Source organism: Scleropages formosus, chromosome 24 (genome assembly GCF_900964775.1).
Source record: "Scleropages formosus chromosome 24, fSclFor1.1, whole genome shotgun sequence".
NCBI classification, from domain to species: Eukaryota; Metazoa; Chordata; class Actinopteri; order Osteoglossiformes; family Osteoglossidae; genus Scleropages; species Scleropages formosus.
The window spans coordinates 6,868,606-6,890,055 of record NC_041829.1 but is presented as its reverse complement, the minus strand read 5'-3'; the positions used below and the strand labels follow the sequence as shown (position 1 = coordinate 6,890,055).

General features: G+C 42.9%; 1 protein-coding gene across 1 annotated transcript in view; it reads right to left on the bottom strand.

The window, feature by feature from the left end:
- LOC108936519 (semaphorin-3A-like) overlaps positions 1-21,450 on the bottom strand; it is a 47,524-nt gene that overhangs the window by 1,306 nt on the left and 24,768 nt on the right. The window contains exons 4-16 of the mRNA XM_018755927.2: positions 19,901-20,020; positions 16,940-17,033; positions 14,452-14,571; positions 11,640-11,782; positions 10,359-10,473; positions 10,204-10,273; positions 9,078-9,222; positions 8,772-8,991; positions 8,458-8,549; positions 7,813-7,854; positions 5,535-5,692; positions 3,417-3,484; positions 1,143-1,288 (exon numbers count right to left, since the gene is read on the bottom strand). Of these exons, the coding sequence (XP_018611443.1) occupies positions 1,143-1,288; positions 3,417-3,484; positions 5,535-5,692; positions 7,813-7,854; positions 8,458-8,549; positions 8,772-8,991; positions 9,078-9,222; positions 10,204-10,273; positions 10,359-10,473; positions 11,640-11,782; positions 14,452-14,571; positions 16,940-17,033; positions 19,901-20,020 (1,533 nt within the window). The remainder of the gene's footprint in view (positions 1-1,142; positions 1,289-3,416; positions 3,485-5,534; positions 5,693-7,812; positions 7,855-8,457; positions 8,550-8,771; positions 8,992-9,077; positions 9,223-10,203; positions 10,274-10,358; positions 10,474-11,639; positions 11,783-14,451; positions 14,572-16,939; positions 17,034-19,900; positions 20,021-21,450) is intronic.

Here is a 21,450-nt window from a genome sequence, read left to right as displayed (position 1 = left end):
GTCACTGTGTTTTCAGCTGCGTTGGAGCGCTTTCTCTGCTCCCCGCGGAGAACACCCACAACTCCAAAATTTTAACAAGACATATGTAACAATGGCAGAATAGAAAAGCAAAATAAAACCGTGATCCAAACAAGCTCCAAAAGGATGAAGTTAAAACAAGTGATGACAGCTTCCATAATGAGTGTAACATCACGCGGGTTTTTCGGTCTCGGATGACTGAGGTCATTCGGACCGTGACGGTCACGAACCGCAATGGACTGTCATGGACGCTCTCCTGCCGTGCGGTCTTGGCCCATTGTCCGCATGCAGCCGCGTTTCGTCAATTAGGCTACGCCTTTCTCTAACAGGTCGGGAATGGGTCACTAAAGAAAAATATATGAGTAGAGCAACAGGACAAACAGACTGGTACATACTTTTCCTTGCCGTCACAGAATCAATTAATTCTGAACTGTTTTCAGATTCCCTTCATAATTTTTGCAATTTTGATTTCTACTGAAGAAGAAATTGTTCTTGCTTTTTGTTCTGCAGACTCTTTTGAAATTTTGCCTAGTCTTAAGCTTTTAGCTTCAACACATTATAAGAATAAGTTTGCAAGGCTGTTGAGTCTACCTTGGAGCATGTTTGACCATAAATAAGATTTGATCCATTTTAATCTGGGAAAGAAACTTTCCCCTGACACCACTAGTATTGTCAAAAATATTCATGGAGCAATAAAAATGTGAAAATCCAGATTTTCAAAAAAACTCCCCACCCAAAGATATTCTGTAGGGTGTTCCTGATTTTTCAGTAGGGCCCCATTGGGTCAAATGGGTTCAACTGACCTAAGGCTGGTTTTGATCAAAACAGGCAAGCAGCACAAGAACAACGATACTGGAGTGGGTCAAACAAGACATGTTTAGCAGAGTAAACAGAAGCAAGACCTCTGCAAAGGTCTCTATTGTCTTTTTTTTATGGACTGTCCTGAAAGGCTCGCGTGGGTCGACTCCCTTTGGTGTTGTCCTAGAGTAGTCATTGAAGGTTGTGATTATTATATAACAGCAAAAAAGACAAAGAGCAAATAGCTGCTGCAGTTGGTAAAACTTAAAAAAGTATCAGTATGTGGTTTGTGTATGCGTAGTTTTTTTTATTTTGGCAAAGTTTACCTCTTGTTTATGCTCTTCATTTGGTTTCTGGAGCTGCCAGTAGATGAGCGCTCGCTGGGACTTTGGGCTGCACTCCAGGAAAGTGCTGCTATTCTCCACACCATAGATGATTTTGTCTTCCAGACTTCCAAGGCCATTCAAATCATCTATCAGAAAAAAAATTAGACTGTTTATCATAAAAATGCCTTTTATTAGCTGTGAGAAAACATTTAGGGAAAGCAGCGTGGGTAAAGGCTCATTAGCAGTATATCTGTTTCCTCTTGCTTGAAATCAGTTGTGTCATCTGGCCGGTCAAAGCATGACCAAACCTGTACTGCACAAAGAACTCAACCATTAAACATCTTTCACACATGTGATCAAAATTACAACCTGAAACAGAATGCTTCAAGGCATCACTGGTTTTCCTATAAAATGTGCTACATATCAAATCTGGTGCCCATATGAAATATTTCAATAAACCAGGCCTATGTTTCAATATGTTGTAAAAACAGAACGAATACCATTAACCTGTTAAATTTTCATAATGCTCTGAGGAATTTCTTTGTTTTACAAAGTGTCCAATTTCAATTTGTGTAATGCGTTTACTCTCTGATGTACATATCATCATTCTTTGCTCCTCATCACTTTAACAGCACACCTGAGCTGCAGACGGAGGATGCAAACACTTTCCAGAGTATTTATCTATTTTCTTCACTGTTATTTTCTCTAATATTCCTGAACTCTGTTTTCCGCAGCCAGAAACTAGTAAATACTATAAAACAAGCTCAAACAGTAGAAGTGAGGGTCCGCATTGACTCAACTCACTTCCACAGTTTTTACAGTTGTCCGATGATCCTGAGTCTCAGCAATCAGTAGCAAGACGGAAGTGAAAAGTATTCCTAATTTATTTTAGCTATGTCCTAGACTTTGACAGACCCTAACCTAAAATAAACTGACATCTCCATTATTAAGCTTTTATTGACTGTGCGGATAATAAAAGTCGAAACTGGCTACAAGTTCACCTTCAGACATGTTGATGTGACGAATACATCAATCAGAACTGAACAGGAGGTGGTGGAGTTGAATTTTATTTTCCATAATTCTAAATGACTTTTAATTCCAATGTAATCTGAAGTTAATAAATAAATAAAGCAATGTGGACTCAGTGTAGTAGAGTCAAGTCTAGGGTTCACCCTGCCTTACGTGCCATGATTCCAGGATATGCTCTAGCCTGCCATCACCTTGCCCTGGACAGGTGGTTACTGAGAATGGACGATGGATAGAAGAGTTGCGGTGTTTTTATTTTTTTCATAGTTTTTTTTTCATAGTCATTTTTTCATCACTTTTACTGATTATGATTTAGTGGTAAAAGTGACATTGGAGTTACAAACTAAGAAAGTCCCAAACAGACCACTGGTCCCAATTCTGTTCATAAGTTGACGAACTGCTTATATGATACAGCTATGCACAGTGTAAAAAATGCTTAGTGCGCCAAGAAAGCCAACCCTTAAGTCGCTGTTACTCATTAAATAAGGCACTGTCTTCCATCACGTCAAGCATGACAATTCCACCAGCTGCGTTTCCGAACGGATCCTGCGCCGTAATGATCGGCGGAGCACAACCATTCTGCAGTTCCATTGTTTGCTCTTTCTTTGACTTCCCCTGCTGTAATCTGAAGCTCAGCTGGTTTCGGTAAATACAATGAAGAAGTGATCCGGGCACCCGTCTGAAGAGAGAAATAAATGTGTGATTTGTCTAGTGTGGACATGCATTTTTTCCAAAGACCAGCAGGACCGCTATAAAACAGCCCTTCGTGGAGAAAAATGCATCTTTAACAAGCGAACGTCCTCCACAAATTAAGATTTACAACAGAGAGCTAAAGGACACAGCACTGGAGAGTTGTCCAACCCACGAGCAGCTTGATGTCTCTCCATGGGACTCCCAAGACTAATTAAAACCTTTGGAAACACAGCGTTCCAAACTTCACAATGCGGCTCCTCGTAAAACACTTTTTTTTTTTTTTTGTTGTTTTTTGTTTTTGTTTTTCCCCAGTACCTTCTGTTTTATATCCTCTAGCAAATCATTAAAAAAATGTTCAGTTTGTCACACGAGCATCTGCGTGCAATAGCCATTCATGAGACACCAGAGGAGGAATTCACCATGTTTTTCTCTTTGCAAAACGGAAAGGGTGAAACAACGAGGCCCGTGTATGAGGGGAATGCCACCAGAAAGCCCCGCTTGTTCGTTCCGTCACGGCGCAAAGCGCTGTGCCGGCTGTGACATGCCGAGGCCTACCCTGATGTTGCAGGTCCGAGCACTGGGTCAGGGGGTCCCCGTTCCTGATGTCTTGGCGTCTTGTTCGTCTACAGCAAAAGGAAAGAAGGTGAGAATTAGTTATGACATTTATTCAACGCTTTTCTCCATAGCAACTTACAGTGTTAAGCGACTTACAATTATTTACCCAGTTTTATTGGAGCAATTTTAGGGTATCTTGCTCAAAGGTACGACAGCCGGACGGGGAGATCAAACCCGTGACCTTTGGATCCAAAGGCAGCAGCTCTAACCACTACACTGCTAGCTGTCTCCATAAACATAAACACCTGGCAGTTGGCACATAAATAAATAAAAAATAACATTATTATTATTATTATTATTAACAACGTTGCTCAAAAATTTTGCAACACGTACACATTATTTCTTTGGTGAACTGTCTCTACCTGGACGCAGTTTTAACATGGAGAAGGACCAGAAGAAGCTGTGGATGTTTGATATCAGTGGAGGCCTCATTCATTAGCCCAAGCCGGGGCGCTATGCCATGTGGCAGAAATGACCCCAGGAGGCTTGTGTATACGAAGCAGTTAAATTTTGATGCCCCCGCCACCCCGTCCGTCTTCTGTAATTCATGAGGGGTGTGAGCAGTCATGCTAATGTACATTCAACGGCTTGGTGTGGTTCAGTTAGGTAGTTCAGTCACTGCGCCCGATCCACCTTCAGGCTACTTTGTTTTATTCATGGGTTCAATCTTCAAGAAAACGGTACCAAATGGCAGTTGTACTCAGGCTGTCCAAGAAAACACGGATATGAGGTAATTTTCCTTGTCAATGTGTTTAATGAGGAACAAGCGCGCCCAGTGTGGGAATTGGATCTATGAGTTCTCATAAAATATGTCTGCTTAAATATTCAGTTCCTCAGTAAACTGCACCATTTTGCTGACATAAATAAATTAATTAAAAAATGTTAAAAATACAAAAAGGTTTTTCAGACAAAAAGAGTTGAGTAGTGCTGGAAATACAGCTTGGACAACTGGTAGTGTAGTGATTAAGAGCTGCTGCCTTTGCACCCAGGGGTTGCAGGATTGAGTCCCATCTCCATCTGAAGTACAAACTGAGTAAGGTACATACCCTCAATTGCTCCAGTAAAATTACCCAGCTGTATAAATGGTAAAATAATTGTAAGTATCTTAACATTGCAAGGCCAGAGGATTTTGAGATCATTGTCAAATGCGTGAAGGGATTCAGTAGCTCTGAGGGTCAGAGGGATTTCATTCTGTCACATGGAGCTAAAAGCGAGGACCTACAGACTTTGGATTTCAAACCTTTTGTGGTTGTGTGACTTACACAAATTCTTTTAAAGCTTTTAAATTACATGAATGATATCCATCCTGCAATGAATGGAGAAGCATTTCAGTGGAAGCAGAAAAAAGTACAATATACTGTCACTGTGAGCACATGTCTAACAATCTAACTATAATCATACAATCCATTTTGATAACACACACATGGAAATATTTTAATTGGAAAAATATTTGTCATGTCCTTCACACACCACTCTTTCAACAGCTAACAGAGAGATGGCTTAAAGGGGGGTGCGGTGGGTTTGGCCGGGTCCTGCTCGCTGGCGAGTCTGGGGTTCGAGTCCCTCTTGGGATGCCTTGTGATGGACTGGTGTCCTATCCTGGGTGTGTCTCCTCCCCCTTCAGCCTTGCACGCTGTGTTGCCGGGTTAGGCTTTGGCTCGCCGCGACCCCGCTTGGGACAAGCAGTTTCATTCAGTGTGTGGATGACTCAATGACAAAGAAGAGCAGACTAAAGTGAAAGACCTCAAAATGTATATCCTTTTATACTCCTTGCTGTAGATATGAGTTATTTACCCACAATCCAACGCAACGGATTAGGATGGGTTGCTAAACAATTCAGTCGTGACCCAGGGAAGCCTGAAGGAAAGCTCACAAAGAGTTAAAGAAGATCTTCTCAGGCCTCGCGCTGCATGGTTTCCCCGAAAACATTCCTCTTCTTCCTGGCTGGCACGTCCAGCGCAGGACAACGCGTCTGTTTCTCATTTCTGCTCTGGAGGCAAATATTTTTGGAGGACCTGGGCACCTCCTGGAGAGCCATGCAGTTGCAGGAGCGCCTACCTCTTGGCCGTCGGGAAGTAGCGGGAGCATTCGGTGCCATCCCAGGCGCAGTACGGGTCTCTGGCCAAACAGCACTCGGCGCACGCCTTCCCGTACACATCGCAGCGGTGCAGGGGCATCTGGGAAATGCCGATGTCAGAACCAAGGTACAGCTGTTGCTGTTAAAACAAAACATAAATATTGCTCTTTCATTTGTGTAAGGGCACGCAAAGCACACACTGATGCACACATTCAAATGCATTTAGCTATCAGCTGAAAACAATGGAAAAATACAGCCATCACTGCTGTTTTCTTCAAAGAAAATCCCAAGTAATCAGAAATATGCCAAAAAACTCAGTCTCGTAGCCAGTGGACTCTTTTACAATTATCCAACAACGTGATGCTTTTCCAAAGCAACTTACAATTATTTACAGTTGGGTACTTTTTATTTGGCCAATTCAAGTTGAGAACCTCGATCAAGGGTATGACAATGGGGTGAGGGATTTGAACCTGTAACCCGTGAGTCCATACACAGCAGCTGTAACCACTATGTCACAGTTCAGAATAAAAGCAGCTTTTCGGGGTTCAACAGCAGGACCCCTCCAGCCACTTGGATTTCCAACATTTCTCCATCTTGAGCTTTGCGCTCCAGACATTGTATCTCTGCACCAATAAGCCAGTTTTACTGATTCAAAATATTTGAGTTCTTTTGGAGACAAACATCAAACAGAAACTGCGCTGACTTTTAAAGTTAACGGGCTAAAATAGTTATTGTTGACTAAAGACGAAAACAAAGTTCATTATTTCAGTTTCGACATTGTTCTTCCCCCTTTTGGGAAAAATCGATGAGCACGGAGGCGTAAGGCCTGCCAAAGCAGTGCCGATTTTTAGGGTCATCTTAGTTCACGCTTTACTCCAGAAGAGGCCCGAAGCACACGCTGTAAACCGGATTTCATGCAAAACATTTGTTCTGGAAAAACATCCTTTCACATGCAATAATATCTACTGCTGTGTAAATTCCTGCGATACATTAAGATGACGAAGCAGCAGCAGATGAACGGGTAGGGAAACACACCTGACATGTGTACCTGTTACTTACCAGCTGGCATTCTGATTGCCCCCTTTTGATCAAACTTTATAATATGAAAGCAAAGTCCATTTATTAGTTTATCAGACACTTTTCTCCAAAATGACTTACAGTGTTAATCTGCTTACAGTTATTTACCCATTTATATGGCTGGGTAAGTTTTACTGTAGTAATTCAGTACCTTGCTCAAAGTTACTACAGCAGGAGATGGGATTCCAAAGGTCCTTCAAGTGGAAGCTGGAAGCTCTAATCACTACGCCACCTGCTGCCCTGTTTAGAATGACAACAGAATTCCCTGAACTATACATTGCACTTATAGTGCCTTTCTGATGGAAATGAAATATCCCCAAGCTTACAACTGCAATAAATATAGAAAGAAAAAAAAAAAATCCCTACTCGCCCCCTTTTGTGGGCGGTCTTACTCCTTCAAGCTCGGGTCCTCTACCAGAGGCCGGGGAGCTTGAGGGTTCTGCGCAGTATCTTAGCTGTTCCTTGGACCGCGCTGTATATATAATGTTTATTTTTTTTTTTTTACAAGACTGAAAAAACATGCCCCATAACTTGATATAATTCATGCAAGAAATTATTTCCTTTTATTCCTGATCAATGGGGAACGCATGTGTCTGTATGTGCGCGTGTGTGTGGGTGTGTATGTATTTTCCAGTTAGTCACGTAGTGGTTAGAGCTGCTGCTGTTGGACCCAAAGGCTGCAGGTTCAAATCTTACCTTGAGCAAGGTACTTACCCTATATTGCCCAAATGTATAAGTGGGTAAATTATTGTAAGCAGCTTAACACTGTAAGCAGCTGTTCTGGGGAAAAGAATCAGATAAATGTTAATTGAACTGAAAACACCAAACTAGTACAGTATTTATCACCATTCATTATTTGTCTTTAATCATTTACTAAGGTGTGTTTTTAGGGGGGGTGTGGTGGCGCAGTGGGTTGGACCAGAGTCCTGCTCTCAGTGGGTCTGGGGTTCAAGTCCCGCTTGGGGTGCCTTGCGGCGGACTGGTGTCCTGTCCTGGGTGTGTCCCCTTCCCCTCCAGCCTTACACCCTGTGTTGCCGGGTAGGCTCCGGCTCCCTGTGACCCCATGTGGGACAAGCGGTTCAGAAATGTGTAATGTGATTTTTTTTCTTGATTCCATTTCCTGTAAGAAAGAAATAAAAAAAAAGGAAAACTTTATCCAAATAGACTCGACCGAAGATCTACCTGCTTGGTTGAAAGGTCCATGGCTGTGATGGCCGTCGGCTCCTGGAGAGAAGCACAAACAGTGAGATTTGTTTCAAAGCCTTAAGTGTCATTTTCAGCGACGCTATGAGGTGTCGAGAGAAAGCCGCTCGGCATCCCATTATCTCGGCATCTCGGAGAGCGCCATTAACATCTCAGCTTGCGTCCCGCTCTGGTGGAGATGTGCGAATGTGCAACGGAAAGTCTTGAGCTCATCACTGGCGTTCTCTGAACCGCTGACATCCCAGAGAAGTGGTTTCATGACCCGCGAGAGCAGGAGCCCACGCATGGCCGTCTTCCAGCCTCTCCCATCGGGGCACCGAGCCGCACGTTTCAATCTGCCTGAAGATCAGATGCATCGAAGGGTTGCTTTGACACTCAGATGGAGTGCAATGGAGCTTTGGAGGCTGTTTCATAACATCTTTGTCAAGGAAACTGTGAACCGAGCGAAGCGATGAGGAAAGTATTTGTGTGCACGAAGAATAAAAAAAATGCTTCTTGGAACGGTTCAAAAAAAATATTACCGTGATCAGTATGAAAGCAATCATGTGCAGAGGCCATTTTGTTGAGTTACAAATAACTTTGCAAGGGTGGTAAATTTTATTTATAAATAATGAGACATCATACCCGGAAGACTGTCATTTCCTCCAAGAGAACTTCTTCCAGGTCATGCCAGGTCTCTCTGGGAATGGACACCACTTTCAGAACAGTGCCGACATCTTAAAAACAGAACAAAGAGCATGAATCTGGAATTGTGCACTTCCTGGGCCACTTAAAAGTTTATAGTTGTGGAACTGGTTCTGCTGTAATGTCGAACTTTCTCATTGGTGCACACTGGTCTGATCTTTTTTGGAGAGCCACACGACTGAAGTGGTTTATGTCGGTGAGTACAGGTATGTATTTTCAAGCGCCAATCGTTCCATGCAGACAAGCTCTGAGACCTGTTCCGATGAACATGACGTCGTACTGCCCATCCTCCGCCTCCACTCGGTCCACGACAATCTGCGTGAACTGGTAGTCTACATCCGTTTTGGTGACGATGGGCCGGTTGTTGATGGGGTACACCGGGTTGTGCATGGCGGGATGGGCTCTGGCGAAGGTGATGACATCATCAGGGAGGTCCTTGGTGGAGTCGAACCCTCCGAAGGTCTTGCTGGGACACTGTGAACCGACAGACAGTTTTGCTGCTGATGCAAAGTCCAAAAGGTACCATATGAGCCATAAAGAGGGCGGTGTCCTTTACTTACCGTGCCTGGCCTTGGGTAGGGCACCCTCCCCTGGAAGGGCACCCACTGAAAGTTGGGCCCATCCCTGTGGGAGTACGGCCCTAAGAAGACCCTCCGCACATCCGCCATGCTGTACATACACACTGCCGACCCCTTGAAGATGTTGCTGAGGAGGAGAGAACATCACCACGTCATTCTCCTTTAAGCACCAGGCTCTACATAACTGCAGATCAATCCAAATGATGAAATGTCATTTCCCTGCAGTCACCCCCGCACAGTGATTATGACACAGCGAAATATGCATGTGTTGGCTTTTGTTAAAGGATATGTAGAGAAAATTCAATTAATCACAGCGCTAATTGTTTTCACATTCGGCCACAGCGCTGTTTCTGTTGCGGTGCCTTTGAGGCGTCTCAAAAAAGCTGCACCAATGAATCAGATTCATTTAAAACATCCAATCAGACAATTTACCACTTGAGCAAGCCAGATCTTTACAGCGGTAATTCAAATTTTCCGTCGTTCCTTTTCTCAGTGCACGTGGTAGGCGGTGTAAAAAAAAAAAAGCACGCACACAAAAACATCCTGTTTCGATTCTTTCTCAAAGGAAAAGTTTTTGACCGTATTCAACTATTTAAATTGCACATCGTTTTGATGTGCTGCTCCCATGAAAAGCACTCTCACATGCAGATGCATGAAAGGATGCATGTAAAGGAAATGTCACTCCCATCATGAAAGCACCAGGCTAATCTCAGTGAACCGGCGCGACTTTCCAATCAGCTTTTATTCAAGGCAAGGCACTGTTTAGCTGCACGCACACTTTTGTGTGCCTCGGGAGCATTATTTAAAGGTCCCGAAGGAAGACGAGGGCCGCTTTTCACGCTAACAAGATTTTCAGGCCCCACCGCGATCCGAACAACAGAAACAGGTACGCGCGCCAACGGATCTCTAAGAGGAATTTCCCCGTTTCTGGCATGGGGAGGTCAAGCAAATGGTCACCTGTAAAAGGATTAGTGGGCAGAAACAATATGTGGATTGCAGTGAGACTCATCTCTTCTGAGACCTCTTGCAAACCACCGTCGGCTTTGCAAGGTGGAGATTCATCTGAGACACAAAGGGGAAGAGGAGTAAGGAGAAGAAAACAAAGTACCTGGATGTTGTGAACACGCCGTATATTACTGGATTCTTTGGGTCCTTCGAACTCATCAGAAAGACATCCTCTAAAAATAAGAGAATCGCATTAAATCGAAGTAATGAAAACATGCGTTCAGGCCCTGGACGAGAGGACAGGCCGCGGAGACTTACGCAACTCGTCGAAATGAGTGTCGATGCCATTGTTGCCCGGTACGGAACAAATTAATCTTGCTTTCAAAAAGGTGGTCCATTTATTCACCAGACTTCTGTGGCCTCCAAAGTCATTCTGTTAAATACGGAAAGGAAAGAAAAACATTCAAACAAATAAGTACAGTATAATGCAAATATCTGCTTAATTTCATTTTCTTCATTTTACTCATACACACTTTTTTTGGGGAGAGAAACATAGGTTGACATTAAGATGAGCAATATTATTAACATTCAATTCTGACAGAATGCTGAAACAGCTCAATGCAGCTAATACCCACAATGCATTTCTTCATGATCAAAGGGGTGCCATTTCAGCAAGATACGTCTAACAGTTTGCAATAGTGGTTAGAGCTACTGCATTAGTCCCCAAACACACAGGTCTGAAGCCCCCTCCTACTGCACTATCTTTAAGTACAGTGTTTACCCTGAAAAGAGACAGTAAACTCAGTTTGCTGTGTAAATTGGTGAGCTGTAAGTAGCTTTTTGCACAGAAGTAGCACTGTAAGCCGATTTAGAGAAAAGCTTTGCCTAAATAAATAATATTTCTTCTGGCTTTGTATGAGTGCTGACAAAGACTCACTGGGGTGTCCCTAGTACACAATGCGTTTTGTTCATTTTGAAGATTCGATGATGAAGTTAGTCTTTGCAGGAGCTGGCGTCTTTGTGAACTACAGCAAAAGGCCTACGCATTCATCATACTTGCGAGGACAGCTTAAAAAATCGCACGTCCAAAATTCAAACTACAGTCTCCCAAATAACGGCTGTGAAAACAACCCCCTTAGAGAAGCTGTAAATCTGATTTCATTCCCTATAGCTCGTGCTTTTAATTAACAGCTCATGTATCACTGGGAATATATTGGTAGGTTCGCTAGTATTTCTGAAAATGGGCCCATTGACAGATAAATGATGTCAAAGTCACTTTTGTGACTGTTACAGATGAGAAAGACCTGCCATTGCTGTGGCATAAAAAGCAAAACAGCTACAGAAAAAACATGTGTCAACAAGTTGCTGCCCCTCCCGCTCGGTAGTGTACTGTTACTGTGATTCTTACCGTAGTACACCAAACATACAGATAATGCATTGGGGAACTTGTGCAGACACACACTTGTAACAAAAAAGGTTTAAAAGCTCTTTATGCTCCAGATTTTGCTAAATAACTTAACAGGTTGCACTCCGGAGAGATGTGAAACAGGGTTTATTTCTGTTGGGGTCGTTCCTCTGTTTCCCTTGTCGGGACGTCACCTTGCAGAGCTGTCCGACGCGCGCGTGTGTGGCCTTCCCCGTGTGCTCCCCATCCATGGCACTCTCACGGAAGAACAGGTAGATCTTGTCGTCCTCAGGGTTGTCACTTTCGGGGATCAGGTGCACTCCTACGAACCTGGGGTCTGGAGCGACAAGCACAAAGACGGCAACTGGTCTGTTGGAGTGTACTAACTTTTTTCACAGTCACACTGACCCTTCATTATATCACTATGATTTAATGCTAATTATGTTTTACCTACTCATTCTATTTTTCACTGGATGATATTCATTCATGTGTATTATTGTTAATCCATCATATTTTTACTTGTATTCCTTCCCTTTTCCTTTTCTGCCATGGAGATTTCTGAAATATTAAGCTCTTCTGTGGATAGTCTGTTTTTTAGGCTCAGGCACCTAAGGAGAGTATAGGTATACAAAAACCTGTGGGGAAACTACAATGACAGCCCACTGGGATGGGTGACATCCAGTGAGATCCTTCCAATTTCTAATAAGCTTATTTGTGCCTTGTTATTAAACATTCCCAATAAACTGATCAAAGAAGGTCAAATCCAACAGACCTGTGAAGTTCATTATCACTGCCACTAAATGAAGTCATGCAATAACTATGCACATGTCCAATTATAGTCTGTATCAAAATTTTTTTTTTTAAAAAGAAGACTTTTTTCCCTATTTTGGCCTAAATTCTACAACCCAGCTGCAGTCCATGTTCACTGTGAACCCAACGACATTTCCTTTTGGGCGAGATCATTTCGGAAGTACTGCAAAGTATAAAAGAATCCATGTGGTACGTGTTTACTGATGGAGAGCAGCAGAGGTTCCAAGACTAAAAAGCTCAGCTGTGTTTGTAGGAATGTAATTTTCGCATCAAATCGTGCAGCATTGTGTTGCCCTGTCAGAAGCCGAGCGGGAGACATAACAAGTGATGTGACAAAGAGTGCACCATAACCGCAGTGAAGTCACACAAATGGAATACATCCTTGAAATACACTGAATAAACAAAGACAAACTGGTGAGCAAATGACAGACACAACATTGCTGGACAGATGTGCAGTACCAAGGAAACCTTCTGCGCTGAGTTCATTAAATCTTCCTCTTTGCCATCAATACACAAAGAGCACGACAAAAGCACAGGCTTTTCTGAGCTCTCTCATCCATGGGCCTCTGCGGCGAGATGCTTAAACCAACGCCGAACGAGGATTGTTTGCCTTGAGTCGGCTCCTCGCCGCTCCAGGGCTCGATCACGCAGCCAACTGCTCCGATTGTTTTCCCGCTTGGGGACACTCAGCCGACAGCTGGCTGAGCAGCAGAAACGAATGATCTCGCAAACAGAGAGCTGGAATCTCTGTCAGTGGGCGCAAACCCCGGAAGACGCCGTCAGCACCGTTGGTCACGCTGGCCTGACGTGGACGAGCGCCGTGTCCAGTTCGCCTCCCTAATCTCCGTGCTGGACACTTTGCCAAAATTCAACAGAGGGCCTGCATTACCAAGTCAATGGCAGATCCCCTCTGGGCATCTATTGAGAGGGACGGGGGCTTGAGTCCCAGGCCGAATTGAGAAAATTGGTATTGACAGGGCAAATACTAATTAAACTGACTTTACCCGGAAAGCTATCTGTCCAATATTACACACTGGGGCAAAACAAATTGCTCCACAAGCTGAAACTTTGACCAACCTCTACAGAGTGACTGCCTAACCAAAGAGTGGCCAAAAATGCAAGATGTTTGAAACTGGAAAATATACAAGTCCAGATGCAGGCAATGGGGCATAGGAGTATGAATTTTTGCTAAATCATTCCAGCTGACATATTTGATGGAAAAAGTCCTTTGAAGTGAACACAGATATTTGTCTCAGTAGCAGCAAAGCGTGTGCTTACATAACTTTGAACAAAGGAAACAATGTTTGTTGTCTGTGCAGGATATTGCAGAAATCCCCAGATTACCCTCTTCCTACAGAAACGACAATGAATGCATCTGACATGGACAGATGTAAGCAGACAAAAAGATAGATGTAGATTGAAAAAATAATAATATAACCACAGTGAAAATGCTTGCTGATCTCAAAGGATTATTATAAGAAGAGGGTCATGTTTTATGTACAAGAAACTCACTGCTAGCAGCAAACGACTGTAACTTATGCAGAGGAAATTGGGTTGAGACTCAAAGCACAAATACAGGCTTATTTGTGCGTATGTTTTAAGTATGTTTTAAGTCTATGGGAATACCTCAAATCATTGTCCAACCATGAATTTGCCCATTGTGTTTCATAATTCCCTTTTTAATACAGACAATAAAACAGAGCAGACTTTATGGACCTGTAAACGTTTGAAGTGGGCATGGAACATCAAAAACGAGCAGGTTATGAAGAGACGCTATCTAATACCACTTATCCTCTTAGTTCCGTGTCATTGAGAGGTTGGATTAAGAGGAAGAAAGGGATCCCATTGTACACTGTGATCCTTTAGTCTGCAAATTACAGAGAACGTAACAAGACTATTTGCTACCTACAGCTGCAACCTTGGCTTTGCTCAACAGTACTGAAATCTTCTGCAAACTAGAGGTCTTTTTGAAGAACTTCATCTTCCCTACACTGTCTGCATATACATGTACATGTGATCTCAGCATAACCTATAAACATAAAATGGACTTGAAAACTGCAAAGAATGAATGAATGAATGAATGGGAATGAATGAATGAATGAATGAATGAATGAATGAAACAAGTCAAACAAGTGCAAAGCACAAGACTGAAGGTGAGGTTTTACTAGACTGGAGTGAAATAACACACTTCCATACCATTTAGCCACCTGGAGTCATGCTGCTCCGTTCGGATTGGATGATGGGGTCCCAACGTACGGAAAATTGCAAAGTCCCTTCCCATGAAATCCGCTGATGTGCCAGAGTATAGCTCCCCATCTGAAATACAGGAACACCATAAAGACATTGCAGATACCAAGACTTAAGATTGAGTAAACGGGACTGTAACACACTCCATATGTAAGTCGATAGGTACAGACACGGCTTTTCACACATATTGTACCCCTGACCTTTTACACCAACATGAGAAATAACTCAAGTATATTTTTCTCACTCTAAAAGCAATGGTGTGAAATTCCTATTTGCCAGGCCAAGACACTAACAGTGAGGTAGCAGCCTCTCAAGGAGGGGCTTAGAGAAAAGAAGGGGAAACCGGGAGATGAAAGAACAACAGTTTTCCACAGACAAGCTTGACCATATACTCTACATGTTTGCATTGGACTTCTCAGGAGAGTTATGCTCTGGTGATGCATAGTGAGGATTTGTTGCTTTCTTGTTCCATTCAGTCAATGTCAGTTTTTGGTGGCCACAATAAGTGCCACCAGAATGCTCAGTCCTCCACTTGAGTCCTTAGTGTTGAAGAGAGCGTAGCCATTGTCACTGTGATTGATTCCACCCAACAGGTCTCTTGTTGTCCCCTTCTTTCCCAGTGTCACCATCTTTTCAAGATGATCTGATTTTGGCACGACATGTCGAAAGTGCAATAACCTCAGTCCCATCATTTGTGCTTCTAATGAGAGTTTCAGTCCAGTTTGATCCAAAATTTCAGCCTCTGAAACCTCGAAAGCAACCGCCAGTCCACAGTGCACTTTTTTATCCACATGAAACGAAGCAAAGAAAATCGTAAATGGACCTTTAGGGCAACATAGAAGACTACCCTTGGGTTGTGGTTCTGACATTATCTTTCTGGGGATCAGCCATTGGGGCCCATCAAGTCACGACTGCTACTCCAAATGCAGAAAGTATTTTCTTCTCTCACTTCACTGCTTTCTGGAGACGCAGACAAAAGTGTGCGATAAGCTGCAAATGGCACAGACATCGGCTTCCTCTGTCTTTAGCGGCACGTTCACATGCACTGCCTAGTTCAACAATTCCCAAGATACTGCTGATATACGTTTTGTTTTTACAACATAAGCAGCCTTTTTTCTTATAAGAACAGATGGTTTGATTAATCAAAAAACAAAAGTGAAGATTTGCATTCTTGAGAAGGAAAAAGTCAGACAGAAGTGAAATATTCACTAGAATGCTATATATTGTACTACATATTTTTCTTAACACAATGTTGGAGTATTGGGCCATTATGCTTCTGGCACAACAGGACAATTCCATATTGGATGGCTTCCACTGTGGCAATTTTCTGTGGCTACCCCATCGGGAAACCAGCAAAAATGTGTCTGAGCCTTCGGGTGGCAGCAAATGAGGTGTTAAGTCTGAGTCACCGCCCTCCCAGGATTATTCAAGTAAACCATTTTTGCAGGGCAGACTTTAAGGTCAAATAGTGGAAATCAGTTTCAAAGCTCCAAAGAGTGAGACTATTCCTCCAAAAGTGGTAAAAGCCTAGGCGTGGTGGTGTTCTGTATCTCTGTCTTCAGACGAAGGAAATGGGTCGTAGCATCATGGTGGCTTTGACTTCTGGACATTACTTTTGGTATTAAGCATGATGCATTGGTGTGGAGTCAGGAGGAACAGTAAACAAGAATGCTTGATGTACTATGTTGTCAAGAGCCAATGACCGCATGCCATGACCGATGGGATCAGCAACCTTGAGTCTCGACAACAAATTTAGCTTTGACAGACTACAGCGCAGTTGTGACAGCTGTACAGGTCTTTTGTGTGTGAGACATGTCCATACAGGTCCCATGCCCCTACAGCAGAATGCTCAGGAGGACTGAGCAGTCACTTTTACTTGGACTCCCAGCAGTTTATTTTTCTCCCTTTCTTTAAAGTTAGGAGTTTTTTGTTTTCTTCTCCTCAGCTGCCAGCTGGCTTACTCTATAATGAACTATAATTATTATTACTGTAATGTTGGATAATTTACAGTAACTTTTTTCAGTGCTCTGTGTCACGGTGGTGTTAAAAGTTCTCTATAAAGATAAACTGAATTAAAAACAATGAACTTCTTCTGAAATAATCGACCACTAAGGTGAATATTAAAATACAACAGCAACAGGATAGAGTACTGCAGGCAAGGCAGCAGGACCCAGTGCTCAGAGTCACACTAGCTTATCAAGTTTGTATTCTAAGACAAGTCTTGCTGTTGTACCTTGGAGAAAAGCGCATACCCTGAATTGGTCCTGTTAACATGATACTGAACAAAGGTAATCATAACAAAAAAACAACGGCAGTAATAAGAACAACGATGGGACGTGACATCTGCCCCCGACTCCTATTTATATCAGCAGGGTAGCTCTCACCGGGGTTGAGGGGTTGGCGAATAGCAGTTGCGGCGATCTCCTGGCACACTCACCAACCAAAAGGGAAGCAGTCAGCATCTTTGGGTCGTAGGGGCTCTTTCCTCGGCCGTTCTCCCAGTGTGACGTCTCCAGCCGAAAGATGCTGTCCTAGTTACAGAAGTGGAACTTTCAAACGTGCCCCGTACACACTTATTGTACTGTTGATTTATGTCGTCAGTTTGGCTATGGCTTATGCTACAATCTGTTAACAATATTAAAAAAGACTGAAAAGCACACACTATTTCCCCATTACATTTCTGGAAAATTATACTCATACGAGAGGAAAAGTTAATGTGTCGGCATGCATCACTGACTTTTTTTTTTTTTGCAGAAGAAAATGGCAATTCCATTTTAGAGTCATGGAAGATCCCTGAACTATAAAACATTTTTTAATTTTCTACTTCATTTGCCAAATGAAACCATTTAGGGGGCAATCAGCAAATCGTTTAGAAGCAGTCAATTGTCATGCTTGACCACTGGATGGCAATTTGTGATATTAAAACCCATATTGCATGTCCTTCATGAAGCATACTGGGTGCCGTTCACATTTCTCATATTTCATAACAGTTCAGTAGCTTTGCTCACTTTAGCCAAGAAACATTTAATTAAAACATATTTCAGGTTCAAATGTGATGTTAGTGGGAGATTGACAAGATTAATTCACAAAGCCAAAGGAATGACTGATTCAATCACATTCATAATTTCAGCCCTGATATATTTTGGTGCTTTTATTAACATACTGTACTTCACTGTACTTCAAAGTATGTTTCATCTTGAAAAGAAATGCATTTAACACACTTAGCATCCTACATGTATTTTTTGGGCTGCTGGAGCAGAGGGTGTTGATGACTACAAAGGCAGGACAAAGTCAAAGAGTTTCTGAAAAAAAAACCCAGTTGTTGCTTATTTAGAGGCTATACACACACACACACACACACACACACACACACACACACACACACACATCCAAAACCGCTCGTCCCAAGCGGGGTCGCGGTGAACAGGAGCCTAACCTGGCAACACAGGGCGTAAGGCTGGAAGGAGAGGGGATGCACCCAGGACGTGATGCCGGTCTATTGCAAGGCATCCCAAGCAGGATGTGAACCCCAGACCCACCAGAGAGAAGGCACAGGCCAAACCCACCATGCCCCCTTTTTTATTTAGAGGCTATTAAATATCAAGAAATGCAGTATGTGGATGTGAAAAAATAAATTAAAGAGATAACACAACATACTAAATTTGCAGAGAAACTTTCTCTACCTGAATTCTACAATTTTCTTTCTCATTTCTCAGATAAGTCGCCTTATATGACATGCTAACTGTGAAGGGGGGGCTGCAGGTAGCACCGGTGCCTCAGAGCTCCTGCACTGTATGTTCAGAGGTGGGTTTTGACCCTCTTCAGTGTGTAGTGAGTCTTCTTGTTCTCCCTGAGTTTGCATGATTTCTTGTGGGTGCTCTGGTTTTCCCACACAATCCAAAGATATGTGTTTCAGGAAAATGGGTAGCATGGCAAGTAGTGCTACCATCTCACAGTAGCTAGGTGGTATGTGAGAATGTGGATTCAATCCCTGCTCAGCCTGTGTGCAGTTTGCATGTTCTCCCTGTGTCTGTGTGGGTTTCCTCCCACAGTCCAAAGACATGCCGTTCCGGTTCACCCGCAGTGTGTGACTGATAAAGTGTGTTCCACTGATGTATGGATGAGTAACCCAGTGTAAGTCGTGTATCTAGCAGTGTAAGTCACCTTGGTGAATAAGGTGTGTGGGCTGATAACACTACATAGAGTTCATTGGAAGTCGCTTTGGAGAGAAGTGTCTGCTAAATAAATAAATGTAAAATGGATGACACTGAAGATGTGTATATAAGTAAAAAGGTGTGTGTAATTTCTCTGTGAGGATTAGTATCCTATCCTGGATATACCCTGCTTTATGCCTTATGCCATCAGGGTAGACTCTGCTTCTCCGCAACCTTGAATCTTAAAAGTGGTTACTCAGATGTTTGAATGGAATTGTCCCATTATAAGCAGCTTGCTGACACTGTTTTTGGGAACTGACATTGTCACGATCAATAAAAGCTTAATAACAGAGAGGTCCTTTGATTTTTTTTGGATGTTTATGTTCTGTAAAATGAATACATGCGGCTTACTCTAATAAATTTCTATTGTTCATTATTCCATTTTCAATTAATAGATTGTCTGGTGTGTGTATAAATCCTACAAAAACCTGAAAAGAAAATGTAGCAAACCTGAATGTACCAAATAAGGCAAGTTAAAAAACTAACATTTATTCTCTTTTCATTATAAAGTTAATTATTAACTAACATTAATTTCTCCTGTTGGCAGAAGAAAAGTAATACTGCACTTAGGGAAACCGTAAAGCCTGGCATCTGTAATCAATTAAAGGCTGTGATTAAAATATTACATTAAGAATGCATGTACTATTAAAATACCAAGGTCCAGTCTAATGTTTGTCACTACAATTTCAAGCAAAAGTGTAAACAAAAAAAAAAAGGTGTTGGATAATTAAATCCTGTCTGAAAGGATATTATTGACAAGTTACTGTCTCCAGAAAATAGAATTCCCACTTTAAGTGAAAAAAAAATCAAAGATTAAAATACTACAATTACAAAATACACACTCGATATTTATTACTTCATGCACACATAAAACTTACACAGAACTTAGTTCACGAAAAGTACAGAGAAACTCGGAATCTGAAGACTTATGAGAATCCTTCACTATTTATTTAAACCACATGTTATAGCAATAAATATTTTGTGAAATGTTTGATCTTGGCAACGCTGCTGAACGAAATGCGAAAGGAAAATTGAACATGATTCATCTGTGTTATGCTCGGAAAGAAACAAACAGTACTTGTTGAACATCAAGAAGTCCTGCAGGCGAAGGGCTGAGCCTTGGGTCTCCAGCACTGGATGAGCGGTTCGTGTTTTAAGGAGCACAATAATAGGTACCATCTTACCTCTGGGCGTCGTCCCACTTCCATGTAGGCGCAGACGGGATGAAAGGCCCCCGTCCCGCAAGTGTAAAGGTGGGTTTGGTTAAAAGGCTGGAGCACTTTGACAAAATTGGAGCATTCCTTCTGCAAATGGAAGAAACAGTGTAGAAATCAGGGTACGACCCTTTCTGCGTCCCAGACGCTCGTATTATTTAGCTAGTACCGAGAATACCGTGCTTTCGTTTTCTTTCTCCACACTAAATCGGTTCCACCTGTTTTACACATGGACTGGAAACATAAGTCAAACATTTAAGGTGGGGGGGAGGGGGGTGAACAAAGAACAGATTTTTCTTTAACTTGATTCTGAGCGCTCAGTTTTGGGAAACAAAAAAAAAAAAAAAAAAGAAAGCGCTCCGTTTTATAAAGAAGCAAATCACGTCGAAGGAAAAAAAAAAAAAGCACAAAGATCTCTTTTTGCTGATACGGCACTTTCCTTTATTCGGGAATAACAACCCGTTTGATCTTTCAGGCTCATGCAATAGAAGAGTCACCAGAATGTCAGGTGTTTGTTTATTTTAAGTGAAACTGTTCAGCGCCATTCCCCGAAGACGTGCGATTTGACTTAGAGATCCCGGGCGCTACCGTCGGCATGTGTGCAAGCGCGCCTGGCCCTATTCACTGCCGAGATGTGACGGGAGATAGGCCAGCAGAGCTTCCTCCAAAAACAGATGGCTGCAGGGGCGTCCCTGCTGAAGGTCGCACGCTCACTGTGACACGACACAAAGGCCCCGATGCGTCACGCTTATTACGCCGGACTGGAACGACCTTTCCTGCATTGCTATGAAAACAAAGGGCACCCATCTGTGTAAACATGGGCTCAGAAGCGGAAAGGGCCATCGTGTCCCGAGTCGCTCGTCTCATTAACTGGGCAGGGAGGTGATGACTGGAAGCAAATGATCTTCAGCTACAGCCACCCTGCGCCCCACGCTGTTCTTCAATGAGTGCTGCTTCATTCTCTTAGGGTCCCACAGGCCCGTCCATGCTTACGGGGCATTTCTTTGCATTTACGAGCACCGAATTAACATTGTTTTCATTGATTTCTATCATCGTTACTGTTCTGTTAGTTTACAGTGATATAAAATTATACAGCAAATATTGAAAAGAAACAGCGGGACAGGGGGTAGCGTAGTGGTTCGAGCTGTTGCCTTTGGACCCAAAGGGCACTGGCTCAATCCCCACCTCTGGCTGTAGTACCCCTATGCAAGGGACTTATCCTAAAATTGCTCTAGTAACATTATCCCCTGCACACACACATTTTTGAAACTGCTTATCCCAAGCGGGGTTGCAGCGAACTGGAGCTTGACCCAGAAGCACAGGGCGCAAGGCTGGAGGGGTAGAGGACACACCCAAGACAGGACGCCAGTCCGTCGCACGGCACATTAAGGGGGACTCGAACCCCAGACCCACCAGAGAGCGTGACCCGGTCAAACCTGCCGTGCCACCGAACCCCCTTAGCCAGTTACATCAATGGGTAAATAATTGTAGGTAGACCAACACTGTAAGTCACTTTGGAG